Genomic DNA, 20,939 nt, shown 5'->3' with positions numbered 1-20,939 from the left:
GTCTGCCCTCGGCCAGTGCTCTTCCCATAAAAAAGGGGATCCCTGAAGCCAGAGAGAAAGTGGGCTGAGGCACAGAGGCTCCAGGCTGGAACCACTGCCTCCCCCCCGGATTTGGTGCTGCGCTCAGCACCCTGGTCTCAGAGAACATCTCTTTGCATTCGTTCCTTTCAGGTGAGCATGGAGACTCACCTGAGGTCCAAGGAGAGATTCCCAGATCAAGAAGGCTGGGTCTGAGTCCCAGCTCCAGTGCCATTTTGCCATGTAATCATGGAGGACTTTCTGCCTCACTCCGGACCCCTGTTCAATGACTAGATTTGACTCCATCTCTTGGGACCTTTCTTGGGGTTCCAAGTCTTGGGATGGGAGAAACAATTCCCCAATGCCAGAGGGTGGAGAGAAGACAAAGCCATGATCCCAGTAGATCTGGTCCCAGGAACTGTCCCAGACAATATCTTCTGTTCTAGCAACTGCAAACGCTCAAGTCCCTCCAGGCAGGCAGGATATGTGAGCAGATGCTGCTTTTCACAGTAACGCTGACCAGTGCAGTAGCTCCTGATTTTCTAATCTAGGGGACCTTGGGGGTGGCTAGTCTCTTCGGAAAGGGGCAGAAAGACTTGTCTTAAAGCTGTTTGCCTGACTAGCACTCATTTTTGGGGATGCCACTCTTTCCACCTCCCACCCTCCCCCAGGCCCAGGCTCAGAGTTTCTCTTCCTTTTTGGACTATAGGGAGGCTTTTTGGAGAAAGCAGATGCCAGGTGAAGGAAATTCTTTATTTAGCAGGCAGTCTGAGGGGATGGGGACCAGGGATGGGGCTAAACTAATGAGCCAGACTAGGATGGAGGCCTGGGGTAAGTCTACCCTCCATGCCCACCTCAGCCCCAGCAGGAAGTGGGTAGCAACTCTTCAATCCTGACATTCAGGAACCCCCACCTCCTCTGGCCACTCTGGGGGTGTAGCTCCCCCATTCCCAGGCTCAGGCCCTCAGAAAGCTCTTCCCAGAGCTTCCTACTGATTCCTCAGCTGTCCCCTTCTCCCATTACCTCTGACTGCGCATCCCAAGCGCAGAGCCAGGTTATTTATAGACAAGCCCACAGAAGCGGAGGGGAAAGGCCAGAGTTGACAGACCCGGGTCCCCGGAGCCTGAGCGGTGCAGGGAGAGAGGGTCTGGGAGCCGGCGGGCTGCACCCTGAGGATCTGAAAGAGGGCTCCGCGCCTGGCCGGACCCCACTGACAGGGCAGGGGGTAGAGACTGGAGGGGGTGCCGCTCGGGTACTGGGCCGCACGTGACCCAAGGAGTGGGCCGTATGCAAATTGCATGCAAATCAGTGAGTACGGAAGCGGCGACCTCCTGGCAGGCGGGGGACCCTCGTCGGGTTCCCAGACCTAAGGGTCTGGCGGCCCGGTCAGGGCTCCCCTGAGGGAGGGGCCAAGTCTCGCCGCCCCCTCTCCCGACCCGGGACCAAGAGGGTCCTGGAGGGAGAACTCGCAGTTTGCGGCGGGGAGTCAGCCGCCCAGCGCCCCGCACCGCTCCGGCTCCCTCCGCCGCAGCTCGGGCGGGGGGAGGTGTCGGGTTTCTGCCCCGACGCCAGGGGGCTATAGTTAGCTGCGGGACTTCGCTGGTCGGCTAGACTCCGGGGACAAGCCTCGCTCGTCGCGACGCCCGCCGGCACCCGCCGCCGAGCTGAACCTTCCCGCTCCCTCGGCCTCCCCGACCTCCAGGTGGGTGCCAGGCCCCGCCCCCCCCTCTCCGGGTGGAGTCAAATCACCTTGACCGTCCCCCAAAAAACAAACAAAAAACCCCCTCTAAGCAGAAAGCACCGAGTTTGGGGGCATCCGGGAGGCAGGGCAGCGGAGACTTGGGGTTGTGCTTGTGCTGGGGGTGGAGACAGTAAACCCAAGCCCTACCCATCCCTTAGGCCCGCCCTTGGCCCCGCCCATGTCTGGGCCCCCGAGTCCCGGGCCCTCTTCTTCGCGCCACAGGAGGGATGTGGGTCTCTTCCCCCAGCTGACTGAAGACAGGACTCCGCCGCTGCCCCCGAGCCCCCGGCATCCGGACCTCGCTCCCCTGGCTCCCCCAGGGATGCTGCTGGCTGCCCTGCTGCTCACCCTCAGCTGCCTTGGCCTTCACCCCCTCCGGCAGGTAACTGGGGGACCATTCCCTGCCACAGAGGAAACGGTCGGGAGGCAGATTCCTCAAAAATCTCTCCCAGGGACTGTTCTCCAAGACCCCAGCCTTCTTCCTCTCCGTAGCCTTCCCCCCTGCAGGGAGCACCCAGTTCCCGATCCCTCTCCCAGAGCTCCCGGCTTCCCCCACTGCGCCGCCTTCCTTCCTCTCGCCCCTCCCGAGGGGCCGCCTCTAACTTCCTCGGGCCGTTCCCGCCTCCTGCCACAGGCCGGCGGGTTGGGCACTCTGTGTAGGGCCCTCCTGCGGCTCCTCCCAGGCCAGGGCTCCTCCCCACACCACTCCCCAGGATTGGGGAGGAGGGCTTCTAAAGCGGGAGAGGACTCAGGAGTCTCAGAGCTGACAGTGGTTTGGTGTGGCAGCTGAGCATCTGCATGGGAGGGAAAGAGAGTCTGAGGATGGGGGGGAGGGTCAGATAATTGGGACACCAGTAGGACATTTGTGTATCATCTGCACACTGAGTCTTAGAGCCAGAACAACGCTTGGAAGCCAGCTAGCCCCACTTCCCACTGAATGTGGGAGACTCTTTGATGTCAGGATGACCCCTTTTAGGTTGTACAGAGGTGAAGATCTATATGCTGTTCTCACAGTAGCCCTGTGAGGTTGGAAGTAGCAATTTGTAGGTGGAGAACCTGAAGCCCAGGAGAGTTAAGAGACTGGCCAAGATCCCACAGCTAGTAGGTGATGAATGGCAGGATCTGAACCCATGTCTAACTCCAGTGCCTGTGTTATTTAAGCCCTTGGGCCCTTGCTAAATTGTATACACCAGATATTTGGGCATAAGAAATGAGATTCTGTGTTTCTGAACTGATCTGCCACCAGGACCCCTTCCAGTGCTTTGAATTTATACCCTTTCCTGTGTGGCTCCTCTCTTCCTTACCACATTAGGCCCAGGCTGTTCCCATCCTGCCACTGGGCCTGGCTCCAGACACCTTCGATGATGCCTATGTGGGCTGCGCAGAGGAGATGGAGGAGAAGGCAGCCCTTCTGCTGAAGGAGGAGATGGCCCGCCATGCCCTGCTGCGGGAATCCTGGGAGGCAGCCCAGGAAGCCTGGGAGCAGAAGCAGCAAGGGCTCACACTGCCCCCTGGCTTCAAATCCCAGCATGGAATTGCCGTCATGGTCTATACCAACTCATCTAACACCTTGTACTGGGAGCTGAACCAGGCTGTTCGGACAGGCGGTGTCTCCCGGGAGTCCTACATGAGGCACTTCCCCTTCAAGGCCCTGCATTTCTACCTGACCCGGGCCCTGCAGCTGCTGCAGGGGAGTGAGGGCTGCAGCAGGGGACCTGGGCAGGTGGTGTTCCGAGGTGTAGGCACCCTTCGCTTTGAACCCAAGAGGTTGGGAGACTCTATCCGCTTGGGTCAGTTTGCCTCCAGCTCCCTGGATGAGGTGGTAGCCCACAGATTTGGCAATGCCACTTTCTTCTCCCTAAGGACTTGTTTTGGGGCCCCTATCCAGGCCCTGTCTGTTTTCCCCAAGGAACGTGAAGTCCTGATTCCTCCCCACGAAGTCTTCTTGGTCACCAGTTTCTCCCAAGATGGAACCCGGAGCCTAGTGACTCTCTGGAGTTACAATAAGACCTGCAGCCACTTTAACTGTGCCTATCTGGGTGGTGAGCTGTGCATGAGGGAAGCAGGACTGGCAGGGAGGGTGAAATAAGCCAGGATGTCCCCATATGATCCCCAGGGCCTTCAGGAGACCTACTTGGTTAACAGAGAAATTGAGGGCTAAAAGTCAGCTGCAGTTACTGTTCTCTGTGACTTAGGTCCTACCAGCTCTTAGAAGGTCCTATCAGTGTTTTCTAGACCTGTGCATATTCTCAAATGACTCTGTAAATGCTCTCAAAAGGTTCTATCTACTGTAGAGTCTAATAGAGCAAAAGCACCCAGTTCAGAGATCAGCAAGCAGAGGAAAGTGACAGGAATGCTGCTTCAGATCTCAGGAATTCCTGGGCTTAACGGGGTCCACAGGACACATCTGTGTTATTCCCAGGTGCCAAGGCAGGGACAGAATGGAGCAGTGACTGGGGCTGGGGTGGGAGCAGGGATGGATGGGCTATCTGGGAAGATTTCCTGGGGGAAGGAGGAGAAAGGAAGTCAGAAGTTTGCATTTAGGAGAAGGGAAGGATGGATTGAGAAGGGGAATTGCCAGTGCCAGGGCCTGGTGGGAAGGGGAGTTTGGGGTGTGAGGGTCTCACCATGCTCTCCATTACAGGGGAGAAGAGGCGGGGCTGTATGTCTGTACCAAGTGAGTTACTCTCCTTTCTCCTCCCTCACCTGCTTTGACTCTTCCTGGCCCTGCTGGCCCTTCACCTTTTCTTCTCTCTCCAGCAGGGGAGGCAGCCAGATTTACCCTCCAACCGGGCCTTCTCTCTGCTCTCCTGGACAGCCCTGCTCTTGGCTCCTGTGGGGTTCCAGCTCTCAGGAGCTGGGCCCTTGAAAGTCCAATGCCTGCCACTTAGGAGTCTTGGGAACTGTTGACCTTCATATGAAGAAGGGGGCCTTCGAGCAGCCTTGAGAAGCAGGAACATGGTTTCATACCCAGCTCTAGAAGCCATCTCCCCAACCAGGATGCGGGGGAATCTGAGGCCATGGAAGGGTGGAGGAAACCTCGCTATGTGGCAAGGACTCCCTGGGACAAGTAAGGGTAGTACTGTGATGACCACTTGATTAAACAGTGTTGGAGTGTGGTGACAGTGAATTTCATGATTGGTTTATTTCATGAGTCTGGACCATCTGCCCTGCTCTGGCCTTGCCAGACTGAGGGACCTGAAAGAATGACTTCTTTATCACTCCTAGACGTGGTCCCCTGTGCAGACCCCTGTCACACACTATAACTTGCAAACCCAGAAGTTTCATCAGCCTGAGGTTCCTCACAACATCCTGAAGGCAGGAAGGGGACAGATGGGTTCCCCGGCTCATTCGTCAGAGGAATGCAAAGCCAAGGAAGAAAGCAACTTGCTCAAAGACAGAGTTAGTACTGAAACCAGACCCCCTGCCTTGCAGTCCAGAACTCTTTGCACTAAAGAGCTGGAGGAATCCAAGGTAGGATCCTAAGCCCAAGATACTTGGGACCTCAGAGCAAGCTGTTTCCCTCTGCCCTGCTCCCACAAGGGTCCATTTTGGGGGAGGGGAGGGAGAGGATCTCAAAACACGAAGAGACAGAGATTCTTACACGCTCTGGAGGCATCTGACATCCTGAACAGAAACTTTATTTAGAGGTAAAGACAGCGGTATGGCCTTCTACTAAATGACCCCCACCCGCACCGTGTAGGCTGCCCTAGTCAGCAGCGGGAGAAGGAGCCCTCCCACTGCAGCAGGAGCCCTCCTTGGTTCCCAGATCTTCCTCCTGGGGCAGGTCCCCAGCCGCCTCTGGCTCCTGCTGCCTGTGCACCAGCACATGGGCCAGGGAGGAGGGAACAGGCTCTCCAGGAGCTGGAGTCCCAACTCCTCCAGCGTCCTGAAGGCCAGTTTCTGAAGATACCTGGGTCCCCATAATCCCGGGCCCTGTCAGCTCTGGGGTCTCAGGGATGAGGGGGCCCAGGATTTGGACGCTGTTGTGCACTCGGGTGATATAGCGGCTGGGGATGCTGGCACCCTCAGGGTGCTGGGGCATCCCTCCCTCCGCCAGAGTCTGCTGCACACCAGCTACCTCACTTTGCAGTCGAGAGACAGTCTTGGTCAGCTCTGTCAGTCTGTTGCCCAGGTCTGTGGGAGGGTGGGTTGGGGGGAATATTGATAGGAGGTCCCTCAGAAGATGAACCTGTCCTGTATCACTTTTACCCTTGACAGAACCCCAGGGGACATTATGCTTGGGGTTCCTGAGGGAGAAGTGGAGGAAGTGAGAATGGGGGTCTAGTGAGCGGGCGGAGTCTGGGGCAGGTGAATATGAACGGGGCTAGGTGGTGGTGAGTTTAGAAGATACAAAGAAGGGATCAGGAGTCCTAAGGATGGGAAGGTGTTTAACAGGCAGAGATTTGTACATCCGCCCTGTCAGCCCTCTTCCGCATCTACACCTGTCCATGTATCGCCATCTTCTGGGCCCAGTTCAAATCCCACCTCTTCTTTCTCAGCTTCTGACACTCTGTCCTTCTGCCATTAGCCTCTCAGAATAGTAGGCTCCTTCTCTCCTTTGGGGCCACTGCAGTTTGTGTCTCTCTTAGTTAAGCACCTTCTGCCTAATAAGACTGTTTCTCTTCCTCACCAGACTGACAGCTTCCTATGTGTCCCTGATCTACAGGTCCCCCTCCCTCCAAGACAGAGCCTGGAACAAAGGGGACATGGCCATGAGTGTTGATTGAATGAGTGAATAAGTGAATGACTAATGGATTAAGTGAACGAGTAAATGACTAGGGAGTGAATTAGAATAAATGAACACATAAATGAAGGCAAGAGTAAAGGGTTACATGAAATGAGCAGAATAAATGAACGAGTCAGAGGGTAATTGAGTGCAAGGGGCCGCACAGTTCAGGCTGTGGCTTCTAAGGGCAGGTAGGATGGGGCCACATATAACTGCAGGCTGGGTGAGGGGTGTGAGTCTGGGTGTGGTGCACTTATCCCAGCCAGCAAGGAACAGGAATGGGAAAGGCTTGGAGGTGAGCAACCAACCTTTCCGACGGGTCTCCTCGAACTCCCGCTGGGCAGTCTCTATGTAGCGTTGCACCAGGGCCTTGATGACTCGAAGGCGGTAGGATCCATGCTCACCCTCCCCAGGCCCTGCTCCTGCCCCAGGATTGGCCTGGGATGGGAAGACAGGAGGGTGAGAGAGGTTCTCCAGCACAGACTTTCTCTAGTCACTGTGGCTCCCTCCCCTAGGCAATGCAGGATGGAGGCAAAGTTGGTGCAGACTTTTCTGTCCCTGACCACACATCTAGACTCTGGTGCAGTCCTGGAAGGCAGAACTTGGGTGGTGGGTTGATGGTTGGCAGGTGGAGCAGGGATTGGGCAGAGACAAAAATGTTGAACAGGGCCGAGGTGAGCTCTCTCTCCTGCCACCATCCCAACCTTGGTTTTCCTGAGTTGAGTTAGTCCAAGTTATCCCTCCCCTTGAAACTCTGCAGAGGGGGAGACAAGGGAATTTGGGGAGGGACCTGCACAAGCCTACTCATGCATACAACGTGGAAATCATCATGTAAATTAGAATGATCTGGGTCCAGTTTTAGGCCTCAGGATAGTACCAGGAGGGCAAGTAGGGCATACGGGACAGATAATTGAAGGAGAGAGAGCGAGCAAGCAAATGTAAAGAGAAAGTAGGCAAAGTGCTGGACTCAGAGGCTGAAATCCCAGTGCTGAGCAGTTGTGTGCCTTAGGGAAGTTACTCAACTTCAGGCCTGAGTGTCTTCAGATTTAGAACAGAGATGGTAATAACGCCTCCCTCCCAGGTCTGTACTTCTTTGGCATAGAGTAGGGGCTCTCTAAATACTTGGGAAACAATTATTTTTATTTATCTAGTTTTATCCTTTTAATAAAAGTAGAACATTTTATTAAATATTTGAAAAGGAGATATGAAATTGACAGATGGAACAGGCAGAAGTCTGAGAGAGAATGATGGGTCCTTTCAGCTACAGAGCATATAAAGCATTTTTGTTGTATAAAATAAGGAATAAGAACTTTGGGAGGCCATTTCCTGAAGATGCAGAATAAGTGGGAGGGGACGCCTGGTTGGATCATCAGAGAGCAGGCTAGGAAGTGGGATAGCAGGAAGAAGGGTGGGACCTCAGTGGAGGTGCAGTGGAGGTGCAGTGGAGGACTGAGGAGACCCCCAGCTGGCTGGTATGGTGAGACCCTGCAGAATGCGATGACTCTGCCCAACCAGGACTGGGCACAGACCCAGAGAACTGAATCTGACCTCAGGTGAAGAAGCTGAGTTTCACCCTAGGGCAGAAGCAGCCCTGATATATGTCTGCAAATATGCTCCAGGCAGCCTGGGCAGGGCCAGGAAGTGCCAGAGGGAAAGCATGGTAATTCAGGATTTGGATCTGAGGTCCTGGAGGGTGACAGAGGTGTCCACACAGGGTAGCCTGGAGCCAGGATGTGGTGGAAACTGGGAACGTTATGCATTCAGTTTCTTGTGCTGTGCTGTTTTTTTTTTTTCTCAATATATATTGATTTCATAGAGAGGAAGGGAGAGGAAGAGAGAGAGAGAGAGAAACATTAATGATAAGAGAGTCGTCATTAATCAGCTGCCTCCTGCACGCACCCAACTGGGGATTGAGCCTGCAACCCCGGGCATGTGCCCTGATCAGGAATTGAACCTCCATCTCCTGGATCCTAGGTCAATGCTCAGCCCCTGAGCCACACCCAGCCAGGCTCGCTGTGCTTTTGTACATGCTGTTTCCTGTGCCTAGAACTCCCTTCTCCACCCTATCTCCCCTTCCTCCTGTTTATTTTTCAGGATTCTGTTCTGCCCTCCAGGTCTCTAGGAAGCTCCCTGATTCATGAGGCTGGGTCCAAGCCCTCTCCTCTGCGGTCTAGTAGCGCCCTGTGCTTCCTTCTGTCATAGGCTTGTCACCCTGTACAATTCCAGTCTGTTTCCTTCTGCTACTCTAGTCTGTCAGCACTTTCAGGGACCACCATAATTTATATCTTTATTTCTAGTACAGGTGCTTTGGTAAGTGTTTGTTGAACAAACTATTGGCAAACCAGATAAGGGAAGGTCTCCCTCATCTGGGGTTCCAGGGACCTCAGAGCTGCAGAGTTGGCCTGTTGCCCTGGAGTGCTAACCTCGAGGCCCTGGCCTAGAGAGATCCTCAGGTAACACATTTTAAGGAAAACAGACAGACCTGGCAGTAGTTCTGGTCTAAATTAGGAAGGGGCTCCCCTGGCCAGGTAGCTCAGTTGGTTAGTGTGTCATCTCAATATGCCAAGGTCGAGGGTTTGATCTTTGGTCAGGGCACACACAAGAATCAACCAATGAATGTTTAAGTAAGTGGAAGAACGAATAGAAGTGGTGTTCTCTCTCTTTCTCTCTCTCTCTCTGTCTAAATTCAATAAATTTAAATAAATAAATAAATAAATAAATAAATAAAATAAATAAATAAATAAATAAGAAAGGGGCTCCCATGCCAAGGAACAGATAAGGGAGGTGTGTGAGCTCCTTGGAGGCCTGGCCTCCTCTTTTAGGCCTCTGTCAGCCTTCCACTGTCCCAGTTTGTGGGGCATTTTTCCCCTCAGCTTCTTAACATATTTTTCTGAAAAACATTCAACCATGTCCGGGCCCAGTTTAGGGCAAAAAGGTTTGTCTGGAGTTTATAGGATGGTGGTGGCTTGGGAGGAGGGGGAGCATGGACTTCTGTTTAAGCTGGATGATACAGGGTTGGAAATTTAGGAAATGGCCAGAGCCAGGAAGGGAAAGGCATGCCATGTGAGAGAGCAGGAATTAGGAACAGGCTTTCTGGGGAACACACCTGGAAAGACAAACAAGCCAGGGGTGTGCAGACAAATGGATGGAATAGACAGTACCATTGAAGTCAGGAGGACCAGCACCAGGCAGATGAGGTACTCACAAAGGTGGGGATTGGGGGATAGTCTGGCTTCTTGGTTTTGCAGCAGGAGCAGCAACAGCAAATAAACCGGAAAATTCTCCTGAGAGATTAAGATGGTGGGAAGAGGTTAGTCAGAGGACAGGGTCTAGGGAAGTGGGGGCAGGAGGTGGTAAGGTGGTGCAGTGGTGCTGGGTGCTGGGTATTGGGAGTTAGAGCTCTGAGGTCATCACCTGAGAAGGTAGAAGATGGCCTTGGGGGAGGGCAGGATGTTGAAGGGCACAGGCAGGGTCAGGCCCTCTCGGAAGTAGGACAGGTAGAGCTTGGAGCGAGCAAACTTCCATTCTACATCGGCATCGTCCTGTGGGCCAGGAGGTAGGGGCTCTGCAAGGACCGCTCTGGTACCCAGCCCTCCTGCCCACTCAGTCTGCCTCACTTCCCCTATCCTCAGGTCTCTTCTACTCAAGGTGCTTCTCCCCATTCTTATCTCTGTTATGGTCCATCACCCACATTTCTCCTGCCTATCTCCCCCTCTCCTCTCTTCCTCCCTATTATTTTTATCCTTCTGACATCCAATTCCTACCCAGACATTTCTCCAGACACTAACCCTAACCTATCTGTTTCCTTCCCTTTCCCTTTCCATGTTTCCACCTACTTTTCCACAATGCACCCTTCCTCCCAACCATAAAGTGGAAAGAGCACTAGTCTCTGGAGAAACTAAAGCATTACTAAGACCCTCATTTTACAGATGAGGAAGATGAGGCTGAGAGGAAAAACTGTCTCCAGTCACAAAAGACAATCATGAAGGCAGAGCAGGAACCCAAGTGTCTCCACTCCTTGTATCCTATTCCCCTCTACTCCTTTCTCCCTTCTCCTCCCCTGGTCTCAGCTGGCTTCAGTTCACATACCTCAATCTTCTGGAAGGAGTTGGTGATCATGGCAATGAGCATGTTGAGCAGCACAATGACCATGACGATGGTAAAGATGCCATAGAGGGCCCGGCCCACAAATTCAGGCACCAGAAACTGAGGCATGTCTACCACGCTGTGCTCCTCCATGCCAAACATGGTCCAGAACAGAAACTGGAATGTCTCATTGAAACTGGCATGTTGGGACAAAGGGTAGGATGTTAGGGGTGGGAGATGAACCTGAGTGACACCCAGATACTCTCCTCTCCCCCTCCAGGACCCAGCCAGAGGCGTTCTGCTTCCATGAAGCCCTCAAGACTACCCTGGCTCATTCAGACACTTGCCATTTCTGAGCTCCAGCTTTCATTCTTTCAGTCAACCAATATTTATTGCGCACATAGTAGAGCCATAGATGCTAAGGATACAGCTGTGAACAAGACACTCGCGGTCCCTGTCTTCAATGACCTTATGTTCTAGGGTGGGAATAGGGGGAGAGATGGACACTAATTATAGCAACATTTTAAAATTGTGGTAAGTGCTTTGAAACAGCAGCATGAGATGTTATGACCTAGTCTGGGAGTTGAGGAAAGAATATTTGAAAAGCATTCAAGCATTCAGCTAACTCTGAAGGATCCATGGGGATCAACCAAGTGAAGGAAAAAGAGATGCGAAGAGTTTTCCCAAGGCAGGGAAGCCTGAGAGCATTGAGGAACTGAGAGAAGGCCAGCATAGCTGGTCTCAGAGGGCAAAGGAGAGAGAGGCTTGTGAGACAGAGGCATGAGATGTAAGTTGGGACCAACCGGGTCAAGTAGGACCTTGTAAGATAAAAGCAAAGATCCTTACCATGGCCTATGAGCATTAGGAAGCTATGAAGAGTTCTAAGCAGAGGGGTGATACCTGATTTTCATGTTGGCTGCTGTGAGTAGAATGGAAGGGAAGCAGATGGGGGGGGGGCATGGAGACCAGTTAAGAAAATGTTGCCATGGCCTGGGTGAGAGAGGATAGGGGGTAGTAATAACTCCAATGCTATCTCCTCCAGGAAGCCATCCCTGAACTTCCTTCTCTGCCTCCAGCAGAAAGTGCATATCTGTGAGACACTCACAGACCTGACCACAATAGGATGGGTCCTATTGCATTTAGTTGTAAATCTTATTCCTGCCATCTCAGCACCAGTTCAGGCTTAGATTACTGCAACAACCTCTGCAACTGGTCTCTGACCTAGTCTCTCTCTTCTTTCTCCATTGTCTACATTGCATCCAAAGTGTTCTTTCTAAATGCCATTCTGATGAGTTGTACTTTTGCTTGTCAAACACTAAATGTCCCGAACTATCTGACCAATGGGCTAAACCGACAACATGTGTCTCCCGATGTGATGTGTGGGAAAGTACACATCATCAACTAGTGAGGGAGTGAACAAATAAATGAGTGTGAATCAACATGGGAGTGATTCACCAAACCAGAAAGTTAATTATTGAGTGAATAGATGAAGGGGATAGAAAGAAGTGACTGCTAAGCTCCCAGCTGCAGGGTCCCAGACTCCCACCTGCCCACCCTGCCTCTGCCCTGGCATACTTGCCCAGCCGCTCTGTCTCCTGGTAGGGCACATAGATATTGTTGAGGCCACAGAGAAAGGCAGTCAGGATGATCATGAGGATGAACATGAACCTGGCAGGGGGTGGGTTAAGGAGGATCAGGGCAAGTCTCCATCCTGAGAGAAGTCAAGCTCTGGGAAGAGGGATAGGTGTGGTGACCTTTCAGGCTCAGCCTCGCTACTTGACAATATTCAATTTGTTTACTGTTAAGAATGGAGAGCCTGGCTGGGCATATCTGTAAATGATTAGGTGATGACCGAGACCAGATAATGCCATGGGTTCAAAGAGCAATTATGTAGTGGGAAGGGTCCAAAGGGACCCCTCAGTCCAGTGCCCTTACCACAAAGATGGAAAAACTGAGGCCCAAAGGGGGTCACAGAGACAGTGACAGAACCGGGATTGGAACCCACAGCCAAGGGCTCTTCCTGCTGTCAGTTGTTCCTAATCTTTTTTGAACCACAGGACTCAAAAGATTTAGATTAGAGTTATAGACTCTCTCTGCAGAGAAGTGTGCATTTACACCCCAAATTTTGCCTATAGTTTCAGGTTCCCAGAGGACCCTGGAGCCTATGCAAGGAACCCAGGTTGAACCCCTGTGCTAACTAGAGCTGGGGAATTTCAGAAGGAGGTTCAGTTGTGAGTGGACTCTATCAGAGGGGAGGATGCTCTGAGCTGGGACAGGACGCACCGGATCATGTCGTCAATCATCTTGCCAATGGAAATCTGCAGAGTGCCCAGCGACTCATGGGCTGGCAAGATGTAGGCCAGACGGGTGAAGCTGAGCATGCTGGTGACAGCAAAGAGCACCTCAGCCAAGAACTGGGGGTCCTCGGTGCGCCACTCACTTCTCTCTGTGCAGGGTGGAATGGGGGCTGAGGCTGAGAGCCCAGGAAGAGAAGGGATTGGGGGATTCAGGACTGAGTTGGGGGGCACTCACCAGCTGAGGTGAAATAGTGGCAGGCAGCCCCATTGGGGGCATCCCGGCAGTTCATGTGGGCAAGCCCAGCCACGAGGAGACGTAGTGCAAAGGCCGCCAGGTACAGGGACAGGATGACGACGTCCAGGAAGTTCCACCAGTCCAGGAAGTAACTGCGCAGGCCCTCTATCCACACTTCCTTACACTCAAACCATAGGAAGCCTGAGGGGGTGGCAGGGCCCAGGGCAGGATGAAGTAGAACTCCCCTCCTTCCAGGTCAGAGCTAGATTATGGTTGGGGAAACCTATCTATGGTGGGGGTGAGGGCTAAAACATCATGGGGATGAAGTTGATAAAATATAAACATTTAACCTGCTTAAGTACAAAGTGATTTTATATGAAAGTAAAGACTCCTGGCTGATTCAGACTCATCTGTGCTGTGGCCTATACCAGTGGCCCCAGTCAGCTGACATTCAAAGTAACACCTGGCAGAGGCTGTTTAGGTGAAGAAATGATTTATATTTGTTCTTTCCTGCCCTCCACTAAATAAATATTGGACAAATATTTATAAAATATTGATAGGAAGGTGCTCCAAAAGATCAACCTGATCATTATCAATTATCCTGGGACCTAATGCCAGACCTGGCGATGGGGGTGGTCCTGGGAGCTGGACCTTCGTTAGCCAGGTGATGGCCACATTTTACCCTTCCCCAGTCTCTGGGTACAAGCCTGTGCTCTTTCACTCATGGTCCTGTCTGCCTAGAATGCCCTTCCACACCCTTGTGAAGCCAGGCTTGCTCTGTGGCCCAGGCTGAATATTATCTCCTCTATGAGGCCTGCCCTAACCAGGGGCAGTGAGTGCTCCCTGCTCTGTGTTCTGGCGCTCTTCAGATCTCTGGGATGCCATCACTGTGGGCCACTGCAGGGGTCTGTCTCCCTCCCCTCCTTTGAACTTGGAATCCCTCAGGGGCAGGGACCATGTCCAATTCATCTCCCAGTCCCCAGTGCCCAGAATGAGGCCCCTGGTGATTGTTAAACAAACATTTACTAAACTCTACCATGTGGCAGTGGGTTCCTGTGGTCAGTAAGACAGACAGCCCCTGACCTCCCAGGATTCCTAATCTAGTGAGGAAGACAGGCAGTAGCCAGGTATTTATAATCGAGTGTGGGAAATGCTAAGGCTGAGGAGCAGGGGAACAGAGGCTGTTATGGGGATGGATCCTCACCCTGATTAGGGAGCCAGGGAAAGCTTCTCACAGAAAGTGACCTTTAAGCTGAGACCTGCTGGAACAGCCAGGTGAAGGGGCAGCATGGGAAGGGGAGAGTGCTCTGGGGACAGTGAATGAGCATGGCCTGGAGACGAGCAGGAGCATGATGTGGTCAGGAACTGAATCAGTGTCCAAGGCAGGAGAACACCTTAGTGGGGTAAGGTGGATGCTCGGTAATGTATGTCGAGTGGGTGGATGGAACTGAATTTAATTTATCTATGCATTCTTAGGTCTTCACCACCCACAGTAGGGCAGAAACAAGCATTTATTGCAAGAAGAAATGAAGAATTTTGTTTCTTAAGATTTTCTTCCCCCATGGGCAGAAGCACAGGTTAGTGATGTTTAGTTAATAACTGGATGAGAAACTTTTCCTCTTGGACTGCTCTTGTCCCCCTCTCCCTCTTTTCTTGGCCAAATGTCCTTTCAGGCATCATTGTCTTGGTACAGGGTGGAGTAGTGGGCTTAGTATACTGGAGTTGGCTGAGTAAGCTAGAGCTAAATGAGGGGAGGACAGCTGAGGAAGGGACCACCAGTCCAGCCTGCTGAACTAACAAGCCAGAGGGTAGGAGAGCTCTGGGGATTCTTGTAAAATGCATTGCTGAATTATTTGAGAATGCTCCATTCTGTTGTAGAAGAAAACACCAATGGGATGGACGAAATGTATTAAGCATAGGTAAGTTAGTCATCCGGGTGAACAATTAAAGTAAGAAGAGCATATGTATGTGAAGATACATAGAAAGGGATGGGTAGACACTAAATATTCATAACACACTGAATATTCATGAGGCAGATGAGGAGCTCAGGATTTATCAGATCTTAAATCAGCTACCCACTGGTGCTAGCCATTCTGGCCCCACATGTTCTCTGCCTGAAGATTGCAAAGAAAAGTCATAGCTGCTCATCAGGATGATTGGCAAGCTACAGCTATAGCCAGACAGACCTTCCCCTGGGTTTCTCCCATAAAACAAGTGTGGGGCCCAGGCAACTTCCGGCTGTTGCATCTCCCACTCAAACCTCAACTCTGGTCCTCATAACACCACCATCATAAGTACACCACATGTGGATTTCTTAATTTGGTCTGCGAGCCTTTCTATTCCATGATCTTTGGGACAGATTGGCTGGTGGTGGACTTGCAAGTTACCATTATACCTAGATAAGTTCCCACCTGACATTATGAAGCAGTGTCTTATTTGTGAGAGGATAGGAACCTCCAAGTCAGGGAAGAATGGGGTCCTTGCTCAGGGAGCCTAGCACAGGGCCAGGGACCCTAATTAGGGAGGAAGGAAAAAGTCCCCTTGGTGTGCTAGAGCCCAAAGGGGTCTGGTTATGTTCAGGGGCATCTACAGGGGCAAGGGACCCCCACTGGGGCACTCATCATGAAGAACAGTGAAGAGGCACCCCAAGTGGGGCTCACACATGCCCCACACATGTACCTGTGACCCAAACCATGTGCAGTGAAGTCTCCCAGACGCTCTGGCTGCGGCCGTGGAAGGTGCTCAGCTGTGTCTCCATGACCAAGGACTCTCCCAGCAGGAAGATGAGGAACCAAAGGTAGGAGGCGGAGTGCAGCAGGAACTTCAGCACTGGGATCTTCAGCAGGCGGCCCAGCTTGGGGGGAGGGAGGGAGAGCATGGCCCTCAGAGTCCTGTTCATGTCTCTCTCTCCTGGGAGTACTTCTGGAATGCTCAGCCCACACGTGACTCCCCTTCACTCCCTTCCTCAGACATTTATCAAGAATTTGCTATAGGTTAGGCCTTATACTTTCTTATCTATTGTCTCCTTCACAACCATATGAGGTGGTTATTATTATTCTCATTTTTTCAGCTAAGGAACTGAGGATCCCACAGCAAAAGTAACTTTCCCTTGGAGGTCCAACAGGCTCTTCAATCTCAACCACAAAAAACTAAAATAAAAAATAAATTAATCATCTTCTATCCCAAACTCATTCCTCCTCCTCCTCCTGTGTCCCCATTTTAGAAAATGACCTGACCACCCAGGCCAGGAACCCTAAAGGCATCTCTGCACCCTTTCTGTCACACACTGGGAAGTCTCCCTAGCTCCTGCCCCCTCCCCTAACCCATCCTCCACACCACTCGTAGTGAGCTTTCCAAAGCACGAAACCACTCGCACCGCTCACATCATCAAAAGCCTGCAGTGGCTTCCATTGTTGCTTATATGGCTCTGAGAGGCCTGGCTACTGCTTACTGCCTACCTCCCACCACTGGCTATTTGCACTTAGGCTTTAGCAGCACAGAATTCCTTTCAGTTTCTCTCCTACTTTACATCCTTTCTCCCCTGGGCCTGTGGACATGCTGTTCCTGCTTCCTGGACGCTGCCCTCCCTAGTCCTCACCTGGTTGACAGGGACAGGGATGGCTTCTCATTATATCCCAGCACCAGGCACAAAGCCTGGCTCACAGTAGGCTCTCTAGAAAATAGTTGTTGAATGAACGAATAAAAGTATCTGGGACCACAAGGCTCCCAAAGAATTTGTCAGTTGGAGTAGCCATCTCTTTAGGAGAATATAGGCTTGTATATAGGATTCAGGCTTTGGAGGCAGAGAGACCTCAGCTTAAATCCTCACTCTGCTATTTACTGTGTCCCCTCAACAAAAAGAGCACTTCTGTTCCCTGTGCCCATATAATAGAGGTGTAGTGCTAACCTTCCAGGGCCACCTCTAATTACTTAATGGCAACATTCCCAAAGTGCCTTGCCCAGGGCCTGGCATAAAGCAAGTGCTCAAAGAGTGACAGTTATTAATTTTATTCTTAGTACCCGGGACTTGGGCGCCAGCCAGTAGCCGAGGCAGAGGAAGGGCATGGTGAGGAAGATGAGGAAGGCGACAAAGAGCTTCCAGATGGTGGTGCTTCCACGCCAGCCGGCCAGGTTCCCACACCAGATGGAGGACAGGACTTGCTGGCAGATGGGGTGTGCTACAAACTAAGAAGAGATGGGGTGGCCACCAGGCAGGGAGGAGGGAGGGAGCCAGTTGGGTACACAGCCTTTACTTCCCTGCCATAGAGATTGAACATGTTTCTTTCCTCCCCAGGCCAGCTAGTCAGCTCAGAAGAGAGGTAACTCATGTACCATGTGACCTTGCACAGACCCCACCCCTCTTTGGGTCTTGGTTTCCTAGTCTGTGAAGGAGAAACTGAACTCAGATTCTCCTGACTCTCCAGATCCCACATTCTTGAAACTAAGTCAGACAGTGATAGGTGGAATGGGATATCCAAGTCCCAGAACCCTCAGGGTCCTTTGTCTTCTTAGAAATGTGGGGCACTAGCCTGAATGGTCATGAAGAGGGGAGAAGCAGGAAAATGGGAGTTGGTATCTCGGGGGGGGGAGGGGGGTGCATTATGAAGGAAGGTGCTTGGGTAAGCTCTTGGTGGGCTAGGATATGTGAGAGGGGAGAGTAAGGGGTTGGGGAGACTGGAAAGGGAGCCTACCTTTAGCTTAGGGGAGAGGGCATCTGATGAGTCAGGGCATCTAATGAAATCACTTGATATCTAAGCCCTGAGAGATCTAGTCTAATCTTGCTGAACAGAGTAAGATACTGAAGTCTAACAACGGAAAAATACTGGAACAAATTACTCAGTGGGCCAGAGGCAGAGCCGAGTGTAAGACATAGATGTCTGGAGGGCAGGAGGAGCCCTGGGGCAATGGGACTTCCAAGGGCTGGGGAATGGTTAGGGGCTTAGACTGAAGGTAGGAAGGGAGGGCGGGAGACCCATAGGATCAGGGGCCTAGATAGAAGGGTGCTCAGAACCAAGTCTAAGAGGGTCTTGAGAGCAGGGAAAGGACTTCCTTAGGGTTGGGGTGGGGATAGGGATCAGGCAAGGGATCAGGGCTGGGCAGGGGGTTGAGGGTAGTGGCCGGTAGGGCCCAGCTGACCCGCTTCTGGTTGTAGTTGACGGCCAGTCGCAGCCTTGCCAGGTTGGGGATGCCTTCCTCAAAGGCCTGGGCCAGGCCCTCGGCCTCAGGCTCAGTCTCGCTGTCCTCACCCAGGTCATTGAGCACTGCAGTGACCTCGCTCTGGTTCCGGCACATGCCCAGCAGCTCAAAGCCGTAGTCCTGGCTCAGTGACTCCAGGGCAATATACTCGGGCTGTAGGGAAGCAGGTTCCTGTGTGCCTGCCACTCTATGGACCCAGCCCCATTGTCAGCCCCCCACCCTCCCAATAGTGGGCCTGGGCCACCTCAGTCCTGCCCTTGGGCCATCACTTCCCACATCTGGTGTCACCCTGGGTCATCCATTCCTTTCTTCTGTGCTATTTCACCTCTCCTTCTTGCTATAATGAGGTACTTTCAATGTCAACTTTGCATATCTGATGCTGCTTCTGTCTCATTACCAAGTTGTTTCAACCCAAACCCCTCAGCCAGCTTTTGCCCATCCTTGTACTTACCTTTCTAGTTTCTATTTCCTGTCCCACTTCTACTACTCTCACACCTTACTTGTGTTCATTTACTTGATTTCCCCGAGCAACTACCTTATATAAGAGCCCAGTTTGAGGAAAGGCAGACATGAGTAAGGCAGATCTTTCTTATCCTTTCCTCGGTTTTACTTGGGGCTCTAAACCCAGAGGGAATCCAGCCTGAGATTTCAGAAGGCCAGGTCTGAGTCCCAACACTGTCCTTCAGGTGGTGCCACACTGGGTAAGGTTCTTCTGCTTTCCAGGACTCAGCTCCCTTGCCTAGAAAGAGGGATGCTAATTCCTGCCATGTCCTTCCATGGGCTAGTGAGAATGGAGGGAAGTCCTTTGGAAAGGACTGCTCTTTACTGTTCCCTCTTTGTTCTCCAATCCTTCACTACCCTGGTAAAGCAGCAGGCTCTTTCCCCAAGTCTCCTGGCACATATCACATCCTGCCTTAGGCCTCGTTTTAATATCCTTGTCTGTTTTCCCATCTAATGATAATCTTGAACATGGGGACCAAATTTTCCTGGCACAGAGGGGATGTCAGTGGATGAGTGATGGATGGAACTAAAAAGGTGGTGCTCAAGGCTCTGACCAGTCCCTGCCTGCAGGCCTCCCTCATTCTCTGTCCTGTACAGGCTCCTGCATGCATCACTGTGTCTACTTTTGCTACCTGAGAGCCTACCTGGCCTACTCCTCTTCACTTGTATTAAACCACCCACTTGTGTAGCCAAGATTAATCCTGTCTTTTCCAAGGGGTCTGCTGTGAACACAAGAGCTATTGCTTCCTGACCTCTCTTTTCTGGGTGTTGGAGTCCTTGTAGAACCATCACATGGGCACTGAATGAAGCTGAGCATCCTGGAAGTGTCCTGTCTGCCTCTCTCTGTCATCTCCCTGCTTGTGAGCACAAGCCGGAGGCCCCAACATGCCATGCTCTGGGCAGGTCCAGGTGTACAGAGAAGACAGGTTCTACTGACATCTCAGTCTGTCCAGTTGCTTTTCTATCTGTCTCTGTCTTCTCTCCTACCTCAGACAGACCCAGTGCACCCCTAGGGTGGGGTTTGTGCCACCCCCATAAGACAAGATGCCCCTCAAGTGACAGCTCTCTGCCATTCGCATGAATCCCCTTTAAGGCAAGACTCTGACTCCCTATCAAAAGGGAGGCTTCTTGAGAACAGAAAGAGGCCTCATCTTCTGGTTGTTTCCCACTTCCCAGAACACCCACTGCAGGCCCAACCACATCCTGGTGGGAGGACCCATACCCAGCACCGAGGGCAGGGGAAAGTATGAGAAACCAACCTTAAACTCGGGCTCCTTGCGTGCAAGGCGCCTGAGCTCGCGACTGAGCTGGAAGGCAGCCAGCATGGCGTCCTCGCTGGCCAGCGAGAGGTGGGCCCTGCTGGCAATGCCACGGTAGGTGTTGATGCGGGACAGGGAGAACTTCAGCAGGTCATAGCGGCGGGCATTGCTGCACTCGAGGCAGGCACAGGAGATGGGGTGGGGCCGGGCAATGGTGTGGCCCTGGTCCATGAGCAGCTGGGCTACCTCGTACAGGTCCTTCTGACAGGCCAGGGTGAGTGGAGTGACACCAGGCGCAAAGCGGGAGCCATCGATTGATGAGTCAAAGAAAGCCAGAGAGAAAGACCTGGTGTCCACTTTGCGGCCCTTCTCCCGTCCCAGCCGGGCCAACAGGTGACGCACCACTGCTGGCTGGTTTGTGTCCACGGCCACTAGCAGTGCCTCGTGGATCTGCCGGAAGTCAAACTTGACATTGGCCAACAGCACATCAGTGATGGCCTCATGGCCAAGGCGGATGGCCAGGTTGAGAGCTTCCCTCCAGGAGCGGTCCTCGGCCTCCTCCACGTTCCGTAGGGGACCGCCTGGCCCACTGCCTGTGGCCTCAACTCCCGATTCCAGTAGCTGCTGCACGAGGCCCAGCTGCCCCTCCTGGATGGCACCCAGGAGTGGAGGTGGGAACTTCAGCTTTTTGTTCATGATCTCGGTCCAGTTAGGTTGTGGCTGGGTAAAGGAGAGGGTGGGACTCCGAGTTTCCAACCCCCTTTGTTTTCCACAGAACTCCTGCTCTGTCTGCTCCCAATTGTGTCCAGCTGCCTCTTTCCTACTCATTCTCCCACTTTCAAGCCTTTAACTCTCTATCCCCAGCCACCATTATACT

General features: G+C 52.4%; 2 protein-coding genes across 3 annotated transcripts; one reads left to right on the top strand and one right to left on the bottom strand.

Moving 5' to 3' along the window:
* The first annotated feature begins 1,081 nt into the window (after positions 1-1,081).
* ART5 (ADP-ribosyltransferase 5) lies at positions 1,082-4,887 on the top strand. Of its 2 annotated transcripts, none has more exons than XM_081155003.1 (5): positions 1,082-1,720; positions 2,007-2,141; positions 3,072-3,801; positions 4,404-4,436; positions 4,520-4,887. In XM_081155003.1, exons 2-5 carry the CDS (start codon positions 2,082-2,084, stop codon positions 4,648-4,650), a joined length of 954 nt encoding a protein of 317 aa, XP_081011129.1. In that variant the 5' UTR covers positions 1,082-1,720; positions 2,007-2,081; the 3' UTR covers positions 4,651-4,887. The 2 variants fall into 2 exon arrangements, with proteins under 2 accessions (XP_081011129.1, XP_081011128.1); XM_081155002.1 differs by having other exon boundaries at positions 1,133-1,720; positions 1,918-2,141.
* A 473-nt stretch (positions 4,888-5,360) lies between these two features.
* On the bottom strand, positions 5,361-20,905 carry LOC308565860 (short transient receptor potential channel 2-like). The gene is made up of 12 exons (XM_081155549.1): positions 20,063-20,905; positions 18,243-18,455; positions 17,127-17,291; positions 15,786-15,960; positions 13,107-13,307; positions 12,858-13,020; positions 12,150-12,242; positions 10,578-10,770; positions 9,903-10,030; positions 9,694-9,772; positions 6,797-6,926; positions 5,361-5,896 (listed from the first exon to the last, which is right to left on the bottom strand). Exons 1-12 carry the CDS (start codon positions 20,888-20,890, stop codon positions 5,469-5,471), a joined length of 2,796 nt encoding a protein of 931 aa, XP_081011675.1. The 5' UTR covers positions 20,891-20,905; the 3' UTR covers positions 5,361-5,468.
* Between the last annotated feature and the right edge of the window lie 34 nt (positions 20,906-20,939).

Source organism: Miniopterus schreibersii (genome assembly GCF_964146895.1).
Source record: "Miniopterus schreibersii genome assembly, chromosome: 12".
NCBI classification, from domain to species: Eukaryota; Metazoa; Chordata; class Mammalia; order Chiroptera; family Miniopteridae; genus Miniopterus; species Miniopterus schreibersii.
Note: the sequence above shows the minus strand (reverse complement) of the source record. Positions and strands in the feature narration are given on the sequence as shown.